The sequence below is a fragment of the Eulemur rufifrons genome, chromosome 3 (genome assembly GCF_041146395.1).
Source record: "Eulemur rufifrons isolate Redbay chromosome 3, OSU_ERuf_1, whole genome shotgun sequence".
NCBI lineage: Eukaryota > Metazoa > Chordata > Mammalia > Primates > Lemuridae > Eulemur > Eulemur rufifrons.
In genome coordinates, this window is record NC_090985.1 from 2,929,143 (window position 1) to 2,956,461 (window position 27,319).

Here is a 27,319-nt window from a genome sequence, read left to right on the forward strand (position 1 = left end):
TTGTTGATGGAGGTGGGCACTCTATGCGGCATTTTCCTTTTGAATTTCTAAACGACAGGTGGAACAAAAGGTCCTTTTCTGCTTTGGGCTTTCCTTGAAACCTTCCTTGCTCTGGGGAGCGACTGCCATCATGACACACATCTCCCTGCCTGCTCCCTCCATCCTGTTCCTTCTTTCCTTCTTTTGTCCACAGTCCCTCGAGGCAGAGGGAGCAGCTCTCCACGTCCGTGCTAGACATTCCCCGTGGTGTCTGTCCTCCTGAGGACTCTAGAGCCCACAGCTCAGCCTTCCCGGGCAAGGGGCATCCTCTCCACGTTACAGAAGAAATGCTATGGGTTAGTACCCTAGGCTTGGCCCTCGAAATGGTGCGGGAACTAAATCAATTCAGAAAATCTTCATCTCTCCCTACTAAGCCTGACTTTCAAAATAGAAGTCCAAACTAAATAATAATCATCATCTTACTTCAATATTCAAAAGTCAAACATTAATGCTTTCTCTTTGCATTTCTGCTAACAGCCCAATCTCCCACCTGCAAAACCACTGCTGTCAAGTCTCCAGGGCAGATGGCTTCACCGACAAAGAAGATGGTCAAATACAAAGGATGGCAAAAGAGAAATAGATGTTAACATTTACAAAAGTGTATGGCCCCTGTTTGATTAGGAAAATGAGTTTTATAGCAATGGTAAGAAAATGGATTCAAATTCAACTACCTGGCTTGGCCACTTCAAAATAGTTTCCAAAATGTATAGGACAAATTTTTTTTTAATATAAAACTATTCATGGTATGTATACATTTATACATATAACTGAGCTGTGAATTCTCATAATTACTAGAGCAGTATTTGAATTGCTTTGACCAAGAAATTTCCGCCAACAGACCACATTACAGAAAAATACACAATATTCTACCTTTGGGATTAAGGGCAAATAGTTAGGAGGAGAAATGGTACCCTAATTGAGAGGCATGATGAAATAGGTAAGTTTTCTTTTCTGTTGGCATTGTTATGGCTTGAACTGTGTCCTCCCAAAAAGAAGTCCTAGCCCACAGTATCTCAGAATATGATCTTATTTGGAAATAGGGTCTTTGCAGATGTAATTAAGTTAAGATGATGTCATTAGGGTGGGCTCTAATCCAATATGACTGGTGTCCTTATGCAAAGGGGAAATTTGGACACAGAGGCAGACATGCACAGAGGGGAGGGGAGAATGTCTGAGCCATGTGAATGTAGCAGAGAGATGCTGGGCGGGCGTGGTGGCTCACGCCTATAATCCTAGCAGTTTGGGATGCCAAGGTGGAAGCATTGCTTGAGCCCAGGAGTTTGAGAACAGCCTGGGCAGCATAGCAAGACCCTATCTCTACCAAAAGAAAAAAAAGAATTTAGGAGAGAGACATGAGACAGATTCTCTCTTGTAGCCAGCCCTTAGAAGGAACCAATCCTTTGCCTCCAGAACTGAGCGACAATAAATTTGGTTGTTTAGGCCTGCAGTCATGGTACTCTGTTACAGCAGCCTCAGGAAACTAAGGCAGACTCTAAAACTCTGTCTTGCTGTGTTTTGAAATACCTGTAAATGTATAAATTTAGCCACTACCTACAGCACATTGCAAGGCTGTAACACGTTCTTTGAGAGAAATGAAAACAGGCAGTTTCAAATCCTCACATTCCCAGATAAGTCAGATGTGCTGTTGCAACTTCCCAGGAAGAAAAGAGACTCTGTGGGCAGAGAACATAAAAGATACCTAGAGCTGAGGCCGGAGGAAACTGAAGACAGAGCTTGCATAGCTGAAAACTAGTGGGAAAACAATCAGAAAACAACTTCCTGCAGAACACAAAATATATGAATGGAAGAAAAATGATTCCTTAAGAGACAACTGTCCGAAGAAGGAAGATTTCAGACCATGAAGAAGAGAAACTCCCCGCCACAGCCCCTGAAGATGGATGTGTGTTTTAAAAGAGGGGGAAATCTAACAGCAGTAGCTGAAAATTAATCATGTAGAAAGATGTTTTTATCAAAGCCATTTCATTTTTTAAATTAGATATTCTCATGGGAATATACTTAAAATTGATATTCACAAACATCTACTCACAGATGCAAATGTTCAATCAGTTCTCACTGAACAAATAGCTCCTATCTCTCCACCTAATCAACAAAGCACATAGCATCAACTACTGTACTTGGTCAAAACTCACTACTGCTACCTGGTGGCAACAAGCACCTACTGATGAAGCAAACTAACCCATCAGAGGCCGTAATGCAGAAGGCCCCTAGCACAGTAGTACCATGACAACAGTCATCCTTGACAATCATGTCATTCAAGAAAATAAGAATACATAGCGAGAAATCCATTGGGAAGAAGGAAATGTGCAATTTTCAAGAATGTCCCAACCATGAAAATATAGCTTCTTAAAAAGAGTTGAAGAAGGAAATTTTTTTCTTATTGGCATGGTGAGTTGCTCAGTGTCAGAATCTGAGCAAAGGTAACTAAAGACAATCTAATATCTCATTGATCTCTACATATTTTACTCTCTACATAAGAATATAGTTTTCAACAGTACATTTATTAGAAGCCCATGAAATAAAGTCTACTCCATGAAGGCCTCAGCCTAACTCAGCATGCCCACGGCTATGCCAAACTGACTGGTCTATACTGCCTCGTCTTTCCTCTCGGAGTGAAGCCACATCTTCCATTTTTCAGACCAGCTGCTTCTGGTTGACTAGGGTGGAAAGAGACAGAAGGAAATGCAGGAACACAGGGCTGACTGCCACCGGTGACCTCGCACATATTTTAATCTCCCACTCAAAGTACAGCCATTCCTCAGTTGTGTGATGGGTCGGGAAGAGACAGATGGAAGCAAAGAGCTCCTCTTCTCAGCAACAAGGCCGGCTGGGTGATACTGCAATGTTTGGAACTGAAACATTTTTTAAAAAGTAACTAATGGAAAAGGCTATTTCCTAGAAACACACATTATTTGGACAAACTCCCAAGTCAGGGAAAAACAACATCAGAGTCATTCTTACTTCATCACAAGTGTCTCCAATTGTGCCAAATTCTGTCCCACCAAGCACACTGCATTCACCAAAGAACACGGCCGTAGGCATGAAATGAGGCTCCACTTACAGACGAGTCAGACGGTGGTGTGCATCACCTTCTCTGATAAAGATATATACTTTACAAACCTTTTCCGTGTAGAGAGATCAAAACTTTCCAGGAGTTGAAGTCAAAGTCCAGGACTGTTTACCAAGTCTGAGAGAGCTGGTCCTCAGAGACAGGAAAATAGAGGCCTGAGTACTGGTTCTGACAGTGTACATTAAAAATGCTGTTAAAATGTACTCTATTAAGAGGTTAATACATAATTTGGGCAAGAATGTGTAAAATAAATTTCAATTATGCATGTCATATGTGAATGCATTCTTCTTTTTAAAAATTATTTTAAGAATTAGATATCACATTTATAAAAGCACCACTGTTGTTTTCAGTGATTTCATGTATCTTTCCAATATTAAAAAAAGTACGTGTACAAACATATACATATGTAGGTGTGTGTATACACGCAGTGGTCCCCAATGTTTTTGGCATCAGGGACTCATTTCACAGAAGACAATTTTTCCACTGACAGGGGTGGGGCGGCAGAGCTCTGGCGGTGATGCGGCTGTAAATACAGACGACGCTTCACTTGCTGGTGCACAGCTCACCACTGCTCACCTCCTGCTGTGAGACTCGGTTCCTAAGTTTCATGGAAGATAATTTTTCCACAGACTGGGGTGGCAGGGTGGGGTGGCGAGAGGTGGAGCTCAGGCAGTGACACAGCCCAGTTCCTAACAGTCCCCAGCCTTGGGGTTAGGGACTGCAGTATATATATACATACTCATACAAATATATAGTTTATGTTATGTGTGTTTTTATACATGGTATCAATAAACAATGTATCTTCAAGATCTAGCCATGCTGCAACTGTAACCAAACAGTATCCTGAAGTACTAGACTTTGTGTGTACTTCTCCCTGCCCATCATCCTACTCACACTTCCTACTCAGTCAGAGACCTCTAAATTGACTGGAGAAGAATGTAGATTCTCTGAGTAGTAATTAAAAGAGAAAAAAAAGACTGTGTGTGTATTTTCTACTTGAGAATTAAATGGGAAGGCCTTAAGGAGAGCAAGACAGGCACAGAATTTATGCCACAACAGACCAGAGAGAGAATAGAAAGAAAGATGACATTAAGGTTTCCCCAAAACCTTTCACACTGTGACTAAGAATATTGGGTCAACGCTTTAAGGATATGACACAGAAGTCACAAGCTTAAATGTTTATGGAGGGTAGGCAGATGACTGAAATGCCTGAAGCGGAATGAATGGCAACTGACAAATACGCCTTAATGTTAAGGATGCAATAGGGAGTGGTGTGGACCATGGCAAACTAGGAAGAGAGTGTCCCCAAGAGAGAGCAGCTGCTACCCAGCTGCAGCCAATTATTGCTATGGTAAAATACAAGCCAGTCATCAGATTTTCCCATTTTTAAAGAGAAGCAGGAAAAAACCCTGATATTTTTATGTCCAAATCTCTTGATTTTAAAATGTTGACTGTTTAAAATCCAAAGTTTCAAAAACAAAACAAAACGCTGCATTTGGCTGGTCACACTGCAGGCTGCACTGAGATCTCAGGAACCTGGATCTGTTCATAACTCTCATCTACCTCCGACATATTCCCTTGCTGACACTGATGTCTCAAACATTCTTCAACAAATTAATACGTGGGACACGGAGAGTTCTTTGAAAGTATTGAGGGTTTTTCTTCCTCCCATACATGAAGATATCACTGGCAATTATGGCTATTTTCTGACTTCTATTTACATTTTGGAAGGAGTTTCTGAAAAGGGGTAGGGCAAAACCACCACTCACTGGGCTACCTTTTTCTGTTCATTTCTTAGGCATTTTCAAATGTATCAAAAGAGTTTCAAATTGTATCACCTTGGAAATACACAGGCCACTGCATTTCATATCCTCTGAGTGAGGCAGGATGCTCCAGGCTCACCCAGAGAGGAGATACAGGCTCATGGTTCCAGGGAAGAAGAGTTCTTCTGTGGATACCTTATGACAGGTGCCCATCATAAAACCTCTGGGGAAGAAAACCTTGATCTTGAACCAGCCCACCGCAAGGATGCACATTCTAAGGGCTGAAGGTAGAAGTAAATATCCCTTAAGGATAATGGTCTTAAAGAAGAGTGAGGAATGAGCCTCTCTCCTCTCTGTCCTCCCTTTCAAGGAGAAGACATGCAGTGGCACAATTCTGGTTTAGGATATGGTAGGTTTAACCACTAGCCATTTTCACCGAACTCCATCCAGAAGTTTAAAACTAAATACAGCTACTTGGGACACTCAGTCAGGAGGATCACCAGGAGTTTGAGGCTGTAAGACAACATCACTGGGTGTGTGAATAGCCACTGCACTCCAACTTTGGTGACATGGTGAGGCACTCTCTCTTTAAAAACAAAACTGAACACAGTAACTAGAGATTATAAATACAAAATCAATCTTTCCTCTACAAAAGTGAAGCATGTTTCTTAACTATCAGAGTTTAGGAGCAGAAACTTGAGAATGATGAGTAATTTTTAGGAAAAAACTGCCAAGATGGAAGCATTAATGATACCTGTGCTATCTAGAGACAATCGTTGATGATCTCCTGCTAAACAAACTTACTGTTTTTAAAATCAACATGTTCTGAGCTTCAGAGGCATGCAGTTTCTGAAGAGGATCATCCTACCTTGAAGATGAAATCAGCCATCAGAGGTCCTGGAATCTTAAAGGTTTGCCTCTCTGAGCCCCTCTGGAACTCAACTGTTGTGTTTTCTACAACAAAGACTCCAGGGCTGCTAAAGCTGTGCTCCCCTTTGCTTCCTTGAAGAGTTTTGGATTCAATAACTAAAATTAAAAAATAAAATTCAAATAAGAAACTATCTCAACGGCATTTTATTTCAAAAGACATTTTACTAAGTCTGTTATCAGCATATGATAACAACACAATATCAAAATACCCATTCTGTTTACAAACACTGACTCATCTTGGTAGAACAGATATGTCAGATTTTTAGTTGTCCGTAAAAAGGAGCTAATGGGGTGGTAGGCACAAACAGGTCTACTCAAATTTTGTAGCCATTTCTACCATAAGGTGAAAGGGAAAACCTTTCTTTATATTTTCTCACGATGTAACTAATACTCAAAGTAAAGCTAAGTTTACTCCCTTTACTACCTATTCAGAAGTCTTAAGCTTAGTCTTTTATTTAGACAAAACCACAGTGAATCTCAAATTTGCTTTTTTTAAATAAAACTTTTTATTTTGAAATAATTATACAGTCACAGAAAGTTACAAAAATAATATAGAGAGATCCTGTGTAACCTTCATCCAGTTTTTTTTTGTTAAAATGGCAAATTTGATTTTATATATAATTTACCACAAGAAAGAAATAACCATAAGTATATTTTGTTTTCTCCCAAACTGTAACATGTTCAAATCAAGACCATCTGAAATTAAAAACAAACAAAAACCAGCCACTAACGAATCATGAAACTCCTTCAGCATATATATCACATCAAATGTATCAGCAAAAACTATGTCAGGCAGATTAGTGCCATTCCCTCCCAGACCCCATGGGTTACAGGGATGGACCAGCCAAGTGGATTCAGTGTGAAACAGCTTTGCTCAAACGTGCTGAGAGATATTTATGACCAAGTCAAGTGCCCCTAAAGACTCTACCTTTTTAACATGTAGATCCTGGTGACTCTTCCTGAGTCTTGTACAGGTTGAGTATCCCTAAGCCAAAAATCCAAAATCCAAACCTTTTTCAGTGTTGATATGATGCTCAAAAGACATGCTCATTGGAGCAGTTGGGATTTTGGTTTTTCGGACTTCATCCAGTCTTGCCCAATGGTTACATCTTACGAAACTACAGCACAATATCAAAACCAGGAAATTGACATTGGTGCAATGTGTGCATATAGTTTGACGCCATTTTATCACACACCACCACCACCAAAATACGGAACCATTGCATTGCCACAAAGATCTCCTCAATGCATGCTGCCCCTTCATTCGAATTTGCTTTTATGTGAACAGAAGTGCTTTTAAGATCTCCTACAGAAAAAATGTTTGCCCACAGTTTGAACAAAATAGCATTTCCACTTATTTAAATTTCTTTCTTTCTTCCCTCTTTCCTTTCTTTCTTTTATTTGGTAAGTGTCACCATAGTTAGTAGACCTGGTCTGAGGTTGAGAGGCAATATAAACATACACAGGTAGGTGCTGGAGCACTTGCTTGTCTGGCCCCTGCTCTTTCTCTAACTTCCGTCTTGGGTTTTCATTGCCTCCTTTCTGAAATGAGGAGTGAGAGTGGACAATCTCTCATGTCAAACTCTACTCTGAAATCTACACTTGATTTAATGGTATTGTGTCAGTCATTAAGAATCCTGAACAAAGGACACATCAGAACCAAGACTCTGTTCAGTTTCGAACTTGAAAATGGAAAGCTGATAAAATGCGACAACATGGTCTGGCATCAGGGAGCTTCGATCCATATGCTGCCGGGCTTTGGTTATTTTCATCTGCTGGATTTTCTCTCTGCCACTGGAGTGGCTGCAGGAATTCAAGCGCCCTGGGCAGACTGCATAACAGGCATTAGGAGACATCCCTGATTATCCCTGACAGGGAGGCTGGGAACTTTTCTGGGAAAATTCAAAGGCTGGACAAGAGCTACTTGGTCTGGAGGAGTCATTAGTGGTTGGAGAATAATGCTGGCTACTTTCAGGCACACAAAACCCCAACCACTTTGGCCCTGATCTCCGTGACCACAGTAGATTTTTTGGAAAGTGTGAGATTAAATTCATTTCCTAGTTCCAATGAAGATATAAAACTGAGTGTTATAAAGTGAGTTGTCAGTAAAAATGAGATGGGGAACTGGAGATAGTAAGTGGGCCCTACACTGGATGAATCAGGTCTCTAAAGTAAAGGAGAAAAAACAGTGAGCATTAGAGGAACAGCAAAACACAAAATGAAGTTGGACACAATCCATCCTCACAGAAGGCATGCAAAGCACCAGGCTCTCAGACTGAGACTTAGGCTGAAAAGGCTTGATTAAATCCACATAGTGTGCGATGGATTCCCCGGCTGTGTTGGGTGGTAATTGCTTTACCACTGTGCTAAGGTTCTGGATCACAGCTTTCCAAGTTTCATCAGGATGCAAAGTTGGGGAAGGGGGCGTAAAAATCTTGGAAGGCAATCAGGGAGGAAGGGAAGACCAGTTGCTATGACATACATCCCCTAAACCAAAGGCCGGCATTTCTATTACTTTGGTTTTGGTGTTTTGTTTTTGGTTTTTTGATTTTTTTTTACATTTATTAGTTAAGGAGCAGCCTAATTGTTTACTTTAAATCTTTTAACAGTATAGGAAGAAAGATATTCTCTGCTGGATTTTATTTTCATGGAATGATGATATCCTATTAATCTACCCCACTAAAGGGTTCTTTTTTTTTTTTTAATTTCAGATTATGGGGGTACAAAAGTTCAGGTTATATATATTGCCCATGCCCCCTATCCCCCTGAGTCTGAGCTTCAAGCGTGTCCATTCCCTAGACACCACACATCGCACTCATGATGTAGGTGTGCACCCATCCCCGCCCCCTACCCCCCATACCCCCGAGTCAGAACTTCAAACGTGTCCATTCCCTAGGCATATAAAGTTTATTCTGCTATTCTAACAGTGTCTAAGATTTTCAGTGACAAGAATATAAAAACACAAGTAGCAAAAACAATTTTCAAGTACATGCAAATTACCCAAACCACTCTTCTTCTCCACTGAACTCCATGCTTATTATAAAATATCTTTATTTTGTTTATTTCAACAGGCTTCCAGTGTGTAGAGCACAAACACTGGTTGCATATCTAGTATGACAGGTAGAGAGCAGGCGCTTTGACCTCAGTTGTGTTAGTGAGTAAGCAGCGTCAGAGCGGGTGAATGAAGCCTGGTGACGCAATTTGAGGAAGGCGGAGTTTACGGAGGCAGACAATGCTGATAATTGGGATTAGCAAAGCCACTATGCTGAATCCACAGTGAGGTGGAGGCCAGTGTAGTTCCTCAAAAGCTGTCATTTTTATTGGTGGCAAAATTGCTTCTCCTTAGCACCTGTGTTGCTTAAAATAAATGACAGAAAAGGATTTTGTGGTTTTTCAATCAGCAATTCAGATGAGGATTTGTGGATATCTTTGCTAGCTTTTTATTAATTTCTACCATCTCCATACATTTACTGCAGCCCCATGTTGGGACAATGCGAGATGCATGGCTAGCGAGAGCTGCACACAAGGCCCCTTCCGTTCTCAGAGCTTTCAGGACCCCTCTGTGGTTCCTGCAGCAAAGTGGTTAGTGCTTGGGAGACCCCAGGACAACTATAAACACTCACACCACTATTAAGGGAAGAGAGTATGAACCTCCTTCCTTGTGGCCCACTGCCCACATTCTTTGTCTTCTTCAGGCTTAATATTTCATGGGCTGGAGACAGTGGGGAATGGGGAGGGGAGGGGAGGAAGTGTTGGGGAAGACGTGGTAGGTATCCTCAAAAAGGGTGAAAAATAGAATCAGAAATCAAGACCTTCTTATATCCCCAACTCAAGTCTCTAATGATGCCTTTAAATATTTTAATCCATACTAGTTATTTTTAAAAGAAATGATGACTAGGAAGATGATGAATGCTTCTAATCGCTTCTAGTTGAAGGGCTTGCATTGAGAAGTATCAACTCTTTCAGAACAGGCAGGGTCATGGTGACCATCGCCAAGAGGCCTCCTTAAATTCTAAAGACCACAGAAACACTGTTAGGTAAACGTGCAATAAGCATTTAGCACAGCGAATGTAGTTAACCATACATCAAACTTATGCTACAGTAGAGCTGTATTTTTATAGTATATGTTCATTTCATCCAGCATCAATTCCCTTTGATTGGCCATCATGCACAGTTTCCATGTTCATATATATATATACATCTCTGCATACGGTCATCAGACAGGACTTAGAAGAAAAAATATTCTTCCAAATGAAATAGAGGTTTTCAGTTTATGGCATCTTGGCTTCTCAAGTTTATTATTAGTCAAACACATTTGATGCTAAAGTTTTGTTACAGTAAAATGTCTTTTGCAGGGATCCTCATTACTGGAGGGTTATAGCTAATATGCATGTTAAAAGAATGATTTATTACTACAAAACGAGCTTCACTTCAGAAATACTTCTTTTACGAATAAAAATTAAGAAAACAGTCAAATAGATTAAGCAAATAAAGCTGCTTCTATATTTAGATATTCAGATATGTTAATTAAATCCTTTGTAAATGAAGCCAGTTCTATTCATCAGTAAAGAAGGATAACTTTTAAAATCACATTTAGTGCCAACTGTGAGACTGTTCAGAAGGGGAAATATTCCAAGTAACAGATCTGTCACTTTTAGAGAAATGGGAAAAATTTTGAGCCCTATTCTTGGAAGAGTGTCTGTCTTGAGTGTAGTTTTGTTGAATATGCCAGAAAATATATACATGTAAATGAATTTTTGCCTCAAAGTATTCATCTTGACTTACTCTGTTCACTGTTTACTTATTCTGTTTTTATAACTTAAAAAAACTATTTTTGGAGCTGAATTTGGGGGAATTGCCTTTAATATCATGAGAATATCAGGCCCAGTCACTGCATTTTTTGCTTTTCTAAACATCGTTTTGATATATAATTCATAAGCCATAAACTTCACTCATTTAAAATGTTTATTTAATGTTTAATAGTATAATTTAATGTTTCAGTATATATCCATAGTGAAGCCATCACCACGATATAAGCTTAACATTTTTGTCACCCCCTCAAAGAAACCCCATACTCATTAGCCAGGCAATCATCAATCTACTTTCAACCTCTATAAATTTGACTATTTTAGACATTTCTTATAAATGGAATCATATAATAAATATGTGGCTTCTTTCACTGAGCATAATGTTTTCAAGGATCATCCATGTAGTAGCCTATATCAGTATTTTATCCTTGTTCATAGCCAAATAATATTTCACATAAGTCACATTTTATCATTCATTCAGCAGTTGAATGGACTTTTGAGCTGTTTCCACTTTGTCGCTGCTATGAATATTTAATACTTCACATTTTTGAATCCAAGATATTTTACAATGTGATTACTTACATGATTCACAAAATCTGGATTTGAATGACTTTACCTGTTTCCAAAAATCAAGTTTGTGTTCAAAAGGATGAAGATTTGTTCTCATCTAGAGCTGTGGGCTTTGAAGCCATTTAAAAGAGAAATTTAAAAAATGTTTTGATGCTTCACTGCAAAGAAAGCCTTGAATGAAGTGAACATTATATGGCTGTAAACATTTTAGTAATTTTTTAAAAAAATTAGTCACTCTTTTATTCATAAATTATGTGATAATGTTAAGGGTAAAAAGGGGCTTTTGAATAACTTTGTACTTTCACTGTCACAAAAATATTCTCTTACTTCCCTAATTTGGATCATAATGTACTATCGTATAGCAATTCTCTTTTTTTCCTAAGATTTTAATCTGATGGTGACCTTAAACATTTCTGTTTAAACATTTTGTTATAAACTTTTCTCAAAGAATATTTCTGGCTGAAACAATAGTTCTGGATCCAAAATATACAAACACACATGCACATACATGTACACGCACATGCACACGTACACACTTAAAAGCTACTAAAAATGTGAAATGCTTCTGGCCCCGAGAAATTCTTATGATTTAAAAATTTAAGATGATGGTCCAGGAAAAAGAAAAGGCAAGTATGTAGCTTTGATTCAATGGACCTTGCTTGAGGGTCAGTCTGGCACAAACCATTTTCTGTTGACCACAACTACGAAACTCCTGCCAGTGGCCACAAGGAGACCTTGGCAGAGAAGGAGACAAACTCTGGCAGTTCCAGTTCATTTCCCCACTCCCATGAGGATGAATCCCAAACAGGTATGCTTTCCACGAGGGCATGAGAACAGAAAAATTCAGGTTACAGTATAGACAATTTCCCTGGTGATATAGACTGTTTCAGAGTAATGGGCAAAATCCCTGAGATATTTGTCTTCTTACCTGTTAACTCAGAGAAAGGTTTTTTTGTTGGGTGGTTTGGTTTGGTGTTTTTAGCTAACTAAACGTTCAGGAAGTTTAAAAATGTTAAGATTAAATTTTACTTACAGAGGTGGGCAGGTCCTTTCACTGTAATTCTCACACTTCGACTTCCCAAAGGAACAGCAATTACATTTTCTTCTCCTAGGAAAGAACAGAAGACAGATGTATTAACAGCAAAACTCGTGCACTAAAGAACCATGAAAATGAGCAAGTCAATGAATCCTGGGGCATATGCAGAGTCCTTCACTACATTCATCTAACAGTCAAGAAATCTCTGGAAAGCACTAGCTATGTGTAAGGGCGATTTTGCTTCACAAAGGCAGAGTTTAGTAGCAATGGAGACAATCAATACAGCTCACAAAGCCTGAAGTATTTATTCACACTGTACTACCTAACCCTTCACAGAAAAGTTGCGTGACCCCTGGCCTAGATAATTGCCTAGTAAAAATCCTGGTCCTCATGGATGTGTTTTCATGTTGTTACATATTCCGATGAGCTAATTTTTATGCCCACATAATAATCTAAGCTCATATATGAAATTTTATCCCACTATTCCCTATCTGAACATTGTCTGTTTCTAAATGATCCCAAAACATTATCAACAATATGAATTACTTGGAGCAGATGTTGTTTTTTATTTAACTTAGAGAGGATAATTTTTTTGATAAACTTTCCAGAGTGAAATTGGTGGAGTATAGGATGTCCATATATTTACTGAGTAATTTGTAATTTTTTATTAAATAAAAATACATGTTTACTATTGAAAATCAGAAAATGCAGATAAACAAAATGACAAAATGAAACTATTTCTAGTCCTATTGCCAAGAGAACATCACTTCTAACACTTTGATGAATGTCCTTTCCAGATTTTTTGTTTGTTTTTAATATATACATGTAAAAGGAAACAATGAACTCGACATAAATGTCCATCAGTATGGGAGAGATTAAATTAACGAGTATATCCATACTAAGGAATACTCTGCAACTGACAAAAGTAATGGTAAGAAGCTATATGACCTGGTGTGGAAAGACTGCCAATATATATATTGATGACTTTAAAAAACAAGTTAAAAAACAATGTACATGGGCAATGATTTTTGGATATGACACCAAAAACACAGGAAAGAATATAAAAAGATAAATTGGACTACATCAAAATTAAGCTTTTCTATATCAAAGGACACTATCAACAGAGTGAAAAGGCAACCCATGGAATGGGAGAAAACATTTGCAAATCACAAATTGGATAAGGGGTTACTCACTAGAATATATAAAGAACTTCTATAACTCAACAACAAACACCAAACAACCCAATTTAAAAAACTGGCAAAGGACTTGAATAGACATTTCTCCAAAGAAGATATACAAATGGCCAATAAACATATAAAAATGTTTATTATAGTTAACTATTAGGCAAATGCAAGTCAAAACCACAGTGAGATATTACTTCACACCCATTAGGATAGCAATTATAAAAAATAACAAAACAAAAAATAACAAATATTGGCAAGGATGTGGAGAAACTGGAACTCTTATGAACTGCTGGTGGATATGGAAAATAGTACAACTACTATGGAAAACAATATGGAATTTCCTCAAAATATTAAATATAGAATTACCATCTAATCCAGCAATTCCACTTCTGGGTTTATACCCAAAAGAGCAGGGACAAAAACAGATATGGGTACACTCATGATCATAGTGGCATTATCCACAATAGCCAAAAGGTTTCAGAAGCAATCCAAGTGTCTACCAACGGATGAACAAATAGACTTCATGTGGCACATACCTACAGTGGAATATTATTCAGCCTTAAAAAGGAAGGAAATCTGACACATGCTACAACACGGATGAACTGTGAAGACATTGTGCTAAGTGAAATAAGCCAGTCATAAAGGGACAGATACCATATGATTTGACTTATATGAGGTAGCTAGAATAGTCAAGTTCATAGAAATAGAAAGCAGAATGGTGGTTACCAGGGGCTGGGGAGAGTGGGGCGGTGCTGGGGGGCAGGGAGTTACTCTTCAGTGGGTACAAAGTTTCTGTTTTACAAGATGAAAAACATTCTGGAAGTGGATGGTGGTGATGGTTTTACAAACAATGTGAATAAACTTAATGCCACTGAACTATATACTTAAAAATGGTTAAAATGGTAAATTTTATATTAGGTATATTTTGCCACAATTTTAAAAATTCATATGGCGTAATTCCATTGTAGAAGTATATGTGTTTGAGTATTGCTTTCTCATGTATATGTAATTTATAGCAATATACACATGTATTGCATTAGACAGTATGTAAATGCATAGACAAAACTGTACACACAAAACAGTGTGTAAATGCATAGTACTATGTATTTGCTTATAGTAAATAAGAGAGTGGGATTTAATTCTTTAATCCTTTAAATGCATAGAAGGGTTTTCACCAAACTGTTGATGGTGTTTACCTCTGGGGAGGGAAGTGAGAGTTGGGGAGTGAGTGGGAGAACATAAATTTATATTTTTTTACTTTTCTATAATGGAAATGTACTGATGAGTTACTTAAATAAAATTTTTAAAAGCTAAAAACGTTTTTATCAAAAAGAGGAAGAAAGAAAAAAGAAAATAAAGGACGAGGGTGAAAAGTTTTGCTGCATGAGTTCTACAGAACCTTAAGAAAACAGGTAGGTTCCAGGTAACAGGAAGAATAGAAGCTTGCCAATTAGTGATATACAGCTGGCAGAACTCGGATGCCCAAACAAAACACAGAGAGCACAAAAATAAATACGTGAGCCAATTTGCATTGTGACTATGGATAAAAAATACTAATCAAAAGGACCGCACAACTTGACTAAATAGAATATATTATAAAAATGAATGACTGATCCAACATTAGAAGATGTATTAACACAATAGATTATATTAACAGACCAAAGACAGTAAATGGTATGATCATTCCAATGACTATAAAAAGGTTTGTGTTAAGATTAAAGCCAGGGACAGAAGGAAACATTCTCAACTTGACAAAGAGTATCAGAAGCCATGGGAGACTCAACAGTGAAATGTCAGAATCATTCCCATCTCAAGACAAAAAAAGGATTATCATCACTATTATTTTTCCACACTGTTCTGGAGATCCTTGTTAATGTAGGTGGAAAACTTACAGAAATATATACTGGAAAGAAAAGATTAAAAATACCATTATTTATAGACCACATGACTACTTAAAAATTCAAGAAGAAAAAAGTTATTATAATACAAAAAAGTTAAGAAAGTATTCTGACATTAAACAAACCGCTTTCCCAACTTTTAGTTAATATTTAATTATATATATTTAATTATCTTTTATATATTCTAATGTTATACATTATGTATTATGTATTATGAGTATACTTAATATATTACTACATACTACATTAATATACAATATTGCACATACATGTGTGTGCATACATACATCATACACACACGTATATATTAAATATTATATAAAATATACACCCTAGTATTTATTCCCTAGTTTGTCTCCTAAAAATAAAAAAAAGTTAGCTAACTCAGTTTCAGTGAGCATCGTTTGCACTGATAATGTGTCTCCAAACACCATTTCCCACTAAAAAGAACCAGGGTTTCTTAGAGAAATGGGTCAATGCAGGTTTGGGTCAGAAAATGAACAAGATGATACTAGAACATTATAGCACAACAAAAGCAACAAAGCTCTCAAAGACAACTGGGTCATGCCAAAGGACTCAGAGTCAACATGAAGAGATCCCAGATGGGCAGAAATGTTATCAATTTGAACATTAATAAAAATAATAATTGCAGTGGAGTGAATCACATGAAATATGTTTAAAATCATAAGTTTATAATATAATAATACTTGAAAAAAAATCACTGGTCACATTTTGAAGATGCTAGTGACCAGCTCATTGTTTTGTAAATTTAAAAATAAAGAAAAGAATAACGCATTTATCATGCCTTTTGATATAAACTGTATTTCAGGGGAACTAAATAGTTGATGAGGGAACGTTTCTCTTCCCCTCAGCCCATAAATGAAGGACTGGTAGAATATCACCATTTAGACATCGATCTTCAGTGGCTATAGCATCACAAAAAGAGAAAAAACCATACTATTATGTGCTTTCTAATATGACATAATAGGAGTATATAACACCAACCCTAAAGTATTCTTGCCCAAACCAAGCAACCAACCTGAACATGATCGAGCCTTTAGGTCTAACCACCTATTTAAGGGAAACGTAGGGGACACAGGAACATGTTAAACCATAACGGGGGATGGTTAGAAAAACATAGACTATGGGGAAGTCTACAGGATAAATGAACAGTTTCCTCAACAAATAAATTTCAGGGAAAAAAAATGAGAAGAGGAGGTACTTATACATTGAAGGAGAATTAAGAGATATGCCACCTAAACACAACATAGAGACCTTATTCAGAGACTAACTTGAGCAAACAAGCAAAAATGATGGAGTAAGGACCTCTCACAATCCTCTCTTCCACAGAAGCAATAAAAACACTAGCAAAAATTGTCAGAACCAATGTTTTCAAAACTCTGGACATTAACCAAAAGCTTGCAGCAATCTGAGCAGCAATTATTCAAGAAAAATGCTCAGTAAGAACAGTGAGCTTTGGGGCATATTAACCTGCCTATTCCCATCTCCCCCATTCTCCACCTCCAGCAACCTTGAACACAACAACCTGCAGTCACAGTGAAAACTTGCAGCCCGGCAGACACTACAGAGGTAGAATGGTCTTAAAGGTCCTTCAATGCCCAATTCCCAATCATTATTTGACCTGTGTGGTGGTTCCCTGGAAGACTCCACTCAAAAATCTGTCCTTAGTTTACCTAACTAGGAGCTTGCCCAGCGCAAACAGCTTTTCCTCAGGAGGCATTTGTCCAAAACAATCAGACGTGATTGTTAAGAGGTGGTGGATAACAGTTGGGGAAAACATAAACTAACCAAAAAGCTTAAAAGGAAAAGCTGGAAGTGAGATGTCCACAGGTGGCTTTGAAAAGCTCCAAAATACTCCTGGGAATCTAGAAGGCCACATGTATGTGGAGGTCTGTGTACATGCCCAGCAAAGACCCGAGAAGGCCCTAAGCTCTCACCTCTGGCTAACCCAGAAGCTCTGCAAAAGCAGGAAGTAAAAGCGGACAGAGTTGTCAACTCCCTTGGCTGAGCATTGAAGATGTGCCCCAGCACACACAGAACCCACTGAAAAGAACCAGGGCCCCATGAAGAAAACAGGTGATTCCGAGTCTGTTTTTCCTGGCGTAGGGAAATATACAGTGAGCCTGGAACACCTGTTGCTCTCGACACAAAGGCTGTGTTTAAAATTCAATGGAATTATGTCAAAAGGAGTCAGCTTAAAATGTTCCCACTGGCTGCATTTTGGACAATTTGAATCTCAAAAGAATATTGTCTCTAATATTACAAAACATTGAATAATAAAAATTCTTGAATACAGGCTGAGAAATATTTTTAAAAGAAAGGCTTCTGTTTGTTTGTTTACAGAAGAATGTCTACAAATGTGAAAGGAATGATAGAAGTAGAAAATCACCATTTGCAACTCTCAGTGTAAGTACTATGTCAAGCAAGGATCATCAATGCATGCTAAGGCCACGGTGTGGAAGACTTTCGCAAAACAGACTAACACCTTGTCAAGGTACCATCCTGCAGATTTCTTACTAGGAAACATGGATCTGTACAACAAAGGATCTATAGCTCATCACCTTAGCCAAGTGATCAAACTCAGCATTACTAATACCGAGTCACGCTGACATCACGGGCTTCCTGATGTGATGTCACATAAAGCATACACTATCACGTCTGGTGCGTTCCTGCCACAAACGTTCAATCCTATTCTAATCAAGTCTCAGATCTTACTAAGCAGCTTACAGGAATTACATGAGGGATATCAACAATGTAAATGGAAAACAACGAGGCAAATCCAGAACATGGGACATGCCATGAGACAACCGGGATGAACTCTTTAAAAAGTGAATACCATAAAAAAGTAAGTGGTCCAAAGAGAATAGACCAAAGACAGAACAACTAAATGCAACAAACGAACCTTGACTGGTTCAAGGGACAAAACAATCAGAAAAGATGTTCTTGAGACAAAAGAAATCTGAATGTGGATTGGATATTAGATAATATTTAGAAATTGTAATTATTTTTTAGGTGTGCTGAGATGGTGTTATAAAGATCCTTATTTTTAGGAGAGTCATACGATAGTATTTAGAGGTAAATGTTGTCATGTTTTGTAACTTACTTTCATTAGGCTCAGCTAGCGAGTTGGGTGGATGGATATGAACTGGATGGACAGATAGAACAAATATAGGAAAATATTAAGTATTTATTAAATCCAGGTGGATCATGTACACTAGTTATTATTTCAACTTATATGTATGATTGAAAATTTTACATGAAACAATTTGGGAGAAAAAAGCCACATTTCAATGTAACTAATGTTTATTTGAAACCAAACTCCTAAATAAAATATTTGAAAAGAGAATCTAACAGTAAATTTGAATACTTGTGCACTATATCCAAATGAAGTTAATCTAAGAAATGCTAGTGTCATTCAAAATTAGGAAATCTATAGATGTAATTTACCATATTAACAGACCAAATTAGAAAAATCATATCATTTCGATAAGTTTCCAGTATTTAGTGAAATTCAATAGCTATTCCTGATAAAAATTCTGTATATACAGTAAGATAAATGTTTGTAGCATGATTTACAAATGCCAGTATCATGATTAATATTCTTAATGCTTAAACATTAGAAATATTCCCATTTAATTGGGGAAATGATGAGATACTAGTTATCACCTTTTGATTTAAGACTTTTAGGGAGATTTGCCAAGCTAATAAGGCAAGAAAAAATAGTCTAAGCATTAGAAATCAGAGAGAAATTAATATTCAAAAAATCAGTATCTTTCAGAAATACCAATAATAATCATTTGGAAATATAATGGAAGAAAATGTCCCATTTGCAATGTCAAGAAAAAAGATAGAGTATCTTGGAATGAACTTTTTAAAAAAATGGGCAATAACCTACAAAAAGAATATTTAAGTCTCTCTCTAGAGACATTAAAATGCCTTAAAAAATCAAAGGGAAAGATTAATTCATTTGAAATAAAAATTGAACGAAAACAAAATTAAATGTCAAAGATTATAAAAAAATTACAATTATCAGCAAAGACTTTCCTTAATATATAGAGCACTTACAAATGAATAAGAAAAACAAATATAAAGAAAAAAGAAAATTGGTCAAATGCCTGAAAAACTAGTTCACAGAAAAAAAAATTAAACTATCAAGAAGATTATGAAAAGATACAGGAGAAATTAATAGTATCTTTGAAAACTAAAAGCACAAAACAGAGAAAATATAAAAGCTCATTAATATGGGTCTGGTTAAATAAATTATGGTATGTTCACCTGTGTTACCATTTTTAAAAATCAAGCCAACTTATGAGAACTGATAGGCAGAAAACCTCAGTGAATAAAAGGAAGTTGCAAAAAAACTTATATCTAACGATCAATTCCGTATACCTATAAAAAGCATACATTTTGCATGGAAGGTTTATATTACATTGTGTGGGAATTGCACACACACACAAGCATACCAAATACCTATAATATAAACTATTAATAATATTTATACCTTTAAAGAGTAGAAGTGGTTAGGAGTTTTGGGGTGGTAGAGGGTGGCTTACTTTCCACTTTGTATCCTTTTGTGCCCTTTGAAATTTTTACAAACAGCATGTCTGAATTTCACAATATAAATTATTGATATATACTATACATCCAAACACTTCACCCCCAACCCAGGAAGGATACACACTACTAATATGATAAGTACGATCTCTCCGCAGTGTGATTGATTACATGAAATATTTATCATTTTCTTTTCCTTTGCCTGAATATTTCGTATTTGCTACAATAAATATATGGCATACTATATATGTGATAAAAATTGTTTTGAAAATACATATAAATTAGAAAGCTTTCCTGAGCTAAAGAAAACTTATTTGGGCAAACCAACTGGGCTTGGCACTTTCTTGCAAAATGTTTGTGAATTTAGGCTGTAGTATCTCTGAGAAGCATTCGTCACACATGCGCACATGTGTGTGTGTGTGTGTGTGTGTGCTGTAACCATCATCCCATTGACAATTACACACTTTAGTGAAACCTCTCATACCAGAACCCCTGGCATTTTATTTTAGTCTACATAGCTCAAGTTCGGGGAAGATGTTCTGTTGGATAGTTACCCATTCTCTTATCCTTGAGGGGAAAGGCACGCTGTAGGGCAGCTGGCAAGGCTGGGAACTGGAGACATCCTACAAGGGGACCCCTCTTAAGGGCTTAATATCTTTAGATTATGGGAAAAGTAATCTCTACTATACAGTTTTAAATCTTCTAAACTGGAATCAAGTTTGATACATCTGTAGTCTGTGATACTTTTATATTAAGTACTTCCCAAATGTTTTATCATACATATGATAAATGTGTTACATTGGAAAACTTGTTAAAACAAAGATTCCTGCCCTACCCACAAAAATTCTGATCCAGCAGTTTAGGGTGGAGCCCAAAATGTGCTCGACTAGCCACTTCCACTTTATGCTGACACCGCTAGATGGTGAGCCATGTATCCAGTAGCACCGACACAGGGCAGGGTGAGGGAAGGCTCAGGTCATAAGGGGCAGGGAGAGAGGACTGATCCACCGTCACAACGTTGGCAGTGTTCCCGCACCGTCCTGCACAAGGCACAGAACCCTGCGAGGTGGAGGATGTTGAGAAGGGCCGGCCAACAGCGCTCAGTGATCTGCGGGTGAGGACTGGCAAGTGCCTTTTGCAGGAAGCAGTGGAGAGGTGGTTAATGAGCTTTGTAACAGCAGTTTCAATCGAGTAGCAGGCACGGAAGGCTAAGATTTGAGGAATAAGTGATGAAGAAAAATTAGAGACACCAAGTGCAAATCATTTTTTCAAACTTGGCAGGAAAGAGTAGGTGAAAGATGAGTGTGGTAGCTGGAAAGGTAGTTATGTTAAACTATATATATATACAATTCATATATATGAATAAAACACTTTAAATATATATAAAAATTATATACTCATATATTTATATATGCACATATACATACACATGTTCATATAAACATAAATGTATATTTACATATATACATACACATACACATTTTTTGAATGATACTTTTACTTCAGATGAGAGAGACCAAGCCATGTTTAAACAGATAAGGAAACAGAGAGAGGAGAGAAAGGAGAGAGGGGATGGTGGGTGGAGTGAGTTCTCTGAGGACAGAGAGGAGGCTGGAATGCAGACCACAGACGGAAGGAGTAATCAGCCTTGGAAAGGAAGACAGACACTTGTGCCTCTGTCATGGCAGGGGGCAGGGAGCGGATGGGTGCAGCTGCAGGGCGAGGCCTCTCCTGGTAGTTGCTGCTTTATTGGGGATTTTTTTTTTTTAAACCTTCTTTGCAGCCTAGCATAGAATCAGTTTTTGTAAATGGTCCACAAATTGACTTGAAATGAAGGTATATTCCCTCAACATACACTGCTCAATATATACCTATTAATGTGACATTAATAATTACATTGTAGATTCTAAATGCAATTTTCATTGACTTAAATACGTTAAAGTCTCTCATACCAGTTTTACTTATTTCAATTTCTTCTTATATGCCTATAGGGTTTTTTTTCTTTATATATTTTGATGTAATGTTATTTGAGTCACAAAATCTTTGGACCATTTGCTGTTTGATTGTCAATGGACATAAAATACTCACTGTAGTTACTTTTTTTTTTGCCTAAAATTCTACCAGTTCTGATATAAATACAGCTACTCATGCTTTCGTTATCCTGCCTGCTAAAACGGGCCACTTTTAAATCCCAGATAAATGGCCTCCTGGTAAATCCCTCCTCGGTCTGGAGCTGGAGACCACGCGGGTGGGGAGGCCTCGTGAGTACAGCAGGAGCACGCTGCGCATGCGCCTCAGCACAGGCGCGGTCTCGACACTTGATACCTCCTATCGCGAGAATGCAGACCGCACTGCCAAGCAGGTCTGATTCCGAGCTTGCTTTGAAATTCTGTTGGTTAAAAACATACCAGATGGACAAAAGGCCATCTGCCCCATCCTAGTGTTGATGACAGCAGGCTCATGTCTGGTGACACCTAGACTTGCTGTTGCTGTTGATGGTGGTAATTGCTTCCTGCCAAACACTTTCATTGTTTGGGGTCAAGAGATCCTTGACACTGGTCCTCACTTTGCCTTCCTCCAGGGCTCCCTCCTGTCACTCTCTAAATGACAATTGCATTATTTTATTCTATGAACTGCTGGGAGAGGCCATATGGCATAGTGGTTATAACAGACTCTGGAGCCAGGCGACCTGGGTTGGAACGCCAGCACTGCCACCTACAATCGCTATGTGACCTTGGGCAGGTTGCTTAACCTCTCTGTGTCCTGGTTACATCTGAAGAAACGAGGATAGTAGGAATACCTGTTCCAAGGGGTCATTGTGAGTGTTCAATGAGGTAATACATGCAAAGGGCTTAGGAAACAACGTGGCAGCCACTAGGGGCTGGGTAAGTGTAAGTTATTATTAAAACCATGTTGAGCACTTACTATGCCCCCAGGCATCATGCTAAGTAACTTGAGATAAATTACCTCATTCATTCTAATGAAAACCTATTTCTACAGTTAAGAAAACTGAAGTTTTGCAAGTTTAAAGTGACTTGCCCAAGAACACAGAATTCCTAAGCAGTAGAACCAGGGTCTGAACAAAAAACTACATTCTTAAACCCTTCTGCTGTGGAACCAAGTTGTATTGTATAAACTCAAACTCACCCATCACAAGTATGTTCATTACAGACTTTCATTTTATGGGTTTCACTTGTTTGATTTTGCAATCACTGCACTGACCTCAGATTAAGTTTGCTTTCACGGACTTTCCCTCCCACACATAAATGCTCAAGTCCAGCTGTTCTGTCATATTTTTTCTATGTCTCATTTCCTGCTGCAGATCACAGCTTCACTAAGTAGCAAGATGTACAGGAAATAAATTGTCCACACAATATTAACTAATCAATAAACATCAGTTTCAGCCCAGAAGGACTGTAATTTATATCAGACCATTACATTTTTGCTATCAAGTCCAACTAGAACTCACCAACCTACATATATACATTCCAAGGTAATACAACAAAAAAGATGTCTCAGCTATTCTCACTTTGACAACCTCACCCCCACTTTTCTATTGTGTGTTCCCCCCCCCCGGGGGGGGGGGCGGTGTATGTTCTTTGTAGTTGGTTGTGGGCTTTTTTTGTTCCCCCCAAACAAATTTTTCTGTCAAGTATTTTTCATGCTACTTTTCTTGACCTTGCATTTATTTTCTCCTCCTGCTATTTAGGTTCAAATACACACACACACACACACACACACACTCCCACACACACCCCATTCCCAAGGAATGAAGTCGTTTTTTAAAAAGGAATAAATATGGCTGGGTGTGGTGGCTCATGCTTGTAATCCCAGCACTTTGGGAGGCTGAGGTGAGTGGTTAAGGCCAGGAGTTCGAGACTAGCCTGGGCAACATGGTAAGACCCCCCCCCCCCCATCTCTACAAAAAATTCTTTTAAAAAATTAGCCAGGCATGGTTGCATGCCTGTGGTCTTAGCTACTTGGAAGGCTGAGGCGGGAGAATCACTTAAACCTAAGAATGTGAGGTTACAGTGAGGATCGCTTCAGTCCAGGAGTGTGAGGTTACAGGGAGCTATGACACGGTGCCACTGCACTCCAACTTGGGCAACAGAGTGAGACCAACCCTATCTCAAAAAAAAAAAAAAAAAAAGAAAGAAAGAAAAAAATAAATGAAGAAAAGTGAAAAGCATCTAAATAAATGTCAATGATAATTAAACATTATGGGAAAATTGCAAATAATACACTTTATTTTAAAGGAATGTATTCCTTTAAAGTGAAATGATAGGTATGAAAGCATTTTGTAAACTAAAAAAATATATATATATAGTGTTTGTTATACCTTTACACACCCATAACCATTTGGCATCACTTACACTAAAGGCATTTCCCTTGTGTGGCATTGTGCAGAACAAGGGCTGACGATTTTTCTAAAGTAGGGTAGTCAGGTCTGCTTCAAGTTCCTCTGTCATTCTGTGGGGGCAGTGGGGGAATTGGAAGGTGAAAGAAGGGACTGTCTGTGCATAGCTGCACTGATCTTGCAGCTGGAGGACTGTCTATGCACCACCCTTGCAGATGCAAGTGAGAAAAACTGAAATGTGCCACTGAGCAAAAGTAGAAAAATAAAAGTAGGAAATTAACAGCAATCATTTTTTTTTTTTTACAAAGCAGAGAAGGAACACAGTCGGGATCTGCCTTGGTGAGAGCAACCAGCTGCAAGCTGAAAACGGATTCCCATCCCTCCATCCCGCCCTGAGCTGTTGGGCTACATCATGGAAGTCTCTGACTGCTGAATCTGCAAAAGAGTGTCCTCAGCCTTGAGCCCCTGCATCTATGTAGGGACATCTGCTCCCAACCTGGAGGTACGTTTATGCACTGGCTTAAAATGCCTTTACCTCAAAAGAGCATGGTAACGGGCAGAGTGCCTGATGATGTACGCTTTCATGCTTGTTTCCAGGGCTAGCTTTTGAACAGCCTGCTGGAGAGGGGCTGTGTTACACGATGTCTAACGACAAATTCTGCCCAGATGTTCCCCAGCATCGCAGTGTGACTCTCCTGCCCTGTAGACAGCATCGAAAAAGTCAAGAGCCTGGGGAAGATGAAATGGTCATCTGCCTTGTGACTCTGCAGTGGGGCATTGGAGCTGCAAAGCACAGGCGTTGACCAAAGGCACATATCAGAGCCAGCTGGGAAGTCTGGTGACCTACAACTGCCCTGATTTGCCCCCAGAAACTTCAGGATGGGGCGTGAGGATTAAAACATGGGCAAGGTCCCCAGGTGATCCTGGAGTGCTTCTGGGTTAGAAGCCGTGGAGCAAGGCTCTGCCAACGGGATCCCCAGGGCAGGCCAGCTAAGGCAGCCTTTGCTCCTCTCTGATTCCATTTCTGTGCTACCTTTATTTTTCCCCAGAATTCTAGGCCTTGTGCATGTCTCACCCCACGCCCATCTGGCTGCCGGTGGAAGACAGTTCAGGAGGGTGGTTAAGCACATGGGCTCTGAAGTCAGCATCATCTTGGTCACTCACTACTTGTGACACCTTAAACAAGGTACTTCATTTCGCAGAGCCCATTTCTCCATCTGTCAAATGGGGAGGTCACAATAGTACCTACCTGGTGGGAGTAGGGCAGGAATAAATGATGTCATACATGAAAACACTCAGCATGGAGCCTGGCACATTATATGCACACAAGCTCTGGAAGCCACTGTTATTCTTACGGTCCTGACAACTTTTATAACTAATAATCCCAGCACCCTCATCTGGTTAGTGGATGTCAGGTCTCCTGGGCGACCCCGGGTGCTGCAGGGCTTGGCTCTCAACAACGGCTCCTGCTTTTAATTCACAGTCCTATGAACGGCTGCCATGGGGATGCTGGTCTAAGTGGGCTCTTCAGTTCTGCGCAGGCCAAGTCAGCACACCTTTACTGAGAACATACCAGCTACCAGGTACTGGGCCAGGTGTGAGAGGCCCTTGAGGGGCTCACACGCCAATGAGGAGGTCAGTGCACAAACAAAACCCCTTCCATGCAGGTAGGGAGAGCAGCAGGTAAAAAGTTAACCAAAGAGCAGCTCATGGGATATAAGAGGAGACTTCATACCAACTCACCTTTGTGGCCTATATAAAACTTCCAGGGCCCTTTAAGACTAAAGACAAGCCATCTCTGTCAAAGCTTTTCATTGGAACTTTGGAAAATGTCTTCATATAAGAACAGGGGTCTTGTTTTTCTAACCTCCATTCAATCCCAAGATCTCTTTTTTTAATGAGGAATAAATCACAGATACACTTAATAGACTTCCAGAGTTAGAAGATATCTGAGAAATCGCCCATGCTAATACTCTCACTATGCACATGAAAAGCCAAGCTTCTTGCCTAAGATCACGGATTATTAAAGGCCAAGCTGAGGTTATTACCCTTGTCTTTGGCTTCCAGTCCAGTTCTGTTGCACAACATCGTTTAGTCCCACTGAAATCACAACAGGAGAAATCGTCTTCAGCAAAGGCCATACATTCATGTGCTCAGCATTAAGCGAGGTCCATACCACCACTGGGAATAAAATGGTGCACAGGACAGACATGGTGCCTGCTCTTGCAAAGCCTACTAGTGGGAGAGGCAAACTAAACAGATAAATAAATGAAATAATTACTTCTTTCAATAAAAGCTAACCCAGAACTAAACAGAAAAAGGAAGGGCCTACGTTAGGCAGAGTGGGCAAAGAAAGCCGCTCTGAGGAGGAGACACTCATGCCCAAGGTTGAGAAAGAGGAGGCATGTTAAGAGCGAGGAGAAGCAAGTTCCAGGCCCAGCAATGGGTGGGTGCAAAGGCACATGGTATTCTAGAATCTTCCAGAAAGCCGAAGTGACTGGAGATTAGGGAATGAGGGACAGATGGCAGCACAGCTGATACAAGGCTCTAAAAGCTTTGGAAAGGGGTATGAATTTTATCGTAAGTGTGAAGGCAGTTCATGAAGAGGCCGGGAGTTCACAGTCGCTAGTCCATGTAAAACATAATCTATGAAATGCCTTCTCAGCAGGATCTCCGTGCCACTTTCTTTCATTTCTCTTCATGCAGAGGGCTAGAAACCACACAAGAACGTGCAAACAGCTGGGCGAGGACTACAACCCAGGGCTCCTGACTTCTAGTCCCAGGATCTTTCTTCCAAGCCACACTTTCTCTTGTTGAATTAAAGGGGGCAAATTTCCCATTTAAAGGATCTGGGTCTTTGGTTTGAATATTCCTGTACCAGCCACAGCGCGGGTGTAGGAACACTGTCAGTCAGAATTCCCCCAAGAAAGATGAATGGGGCGGCAGACAGAGATGATGTGGGAAGACAGGAAGAATGAAAACCAAGCTGTTTGCCACGTTAGCAAACACTTTATATATGATGCACTCTCCCTTGTCATGGAATAAGTTAAATTTGCAGATTGTCTTTGGAA

At 39.0% G+C, this 27,319-nt stretch overlaps 1 protein-coding gene across 1 annotated transcript in view; it reads right to left on the reverse strand.

The window, feature by feature from the left end:
* The window catches only part of ADAMTSL3 (ADAMTS like 3), a 277,061-nt gene that overhangs the window by 118,284 nt on the left and 131,458 nt on the right, over positions 1–27,319 (reverse strand). The window contains exons 7-8 of the mRNA XM_069465643.1: positions 12,232–12,306; positions 5,759–5,916 (exon numbers count right to left, since the gene is read on the reverse strand). Coding sequence (XP_069321744.1) covers positions 5,759–5,916; positions 12,232–12,306 — 233 coding nt within the window. The remainder of the gene's footprint in view (positions 1–5,758; positions 5,917–12,231; positions 12,307–27,319) is intronic.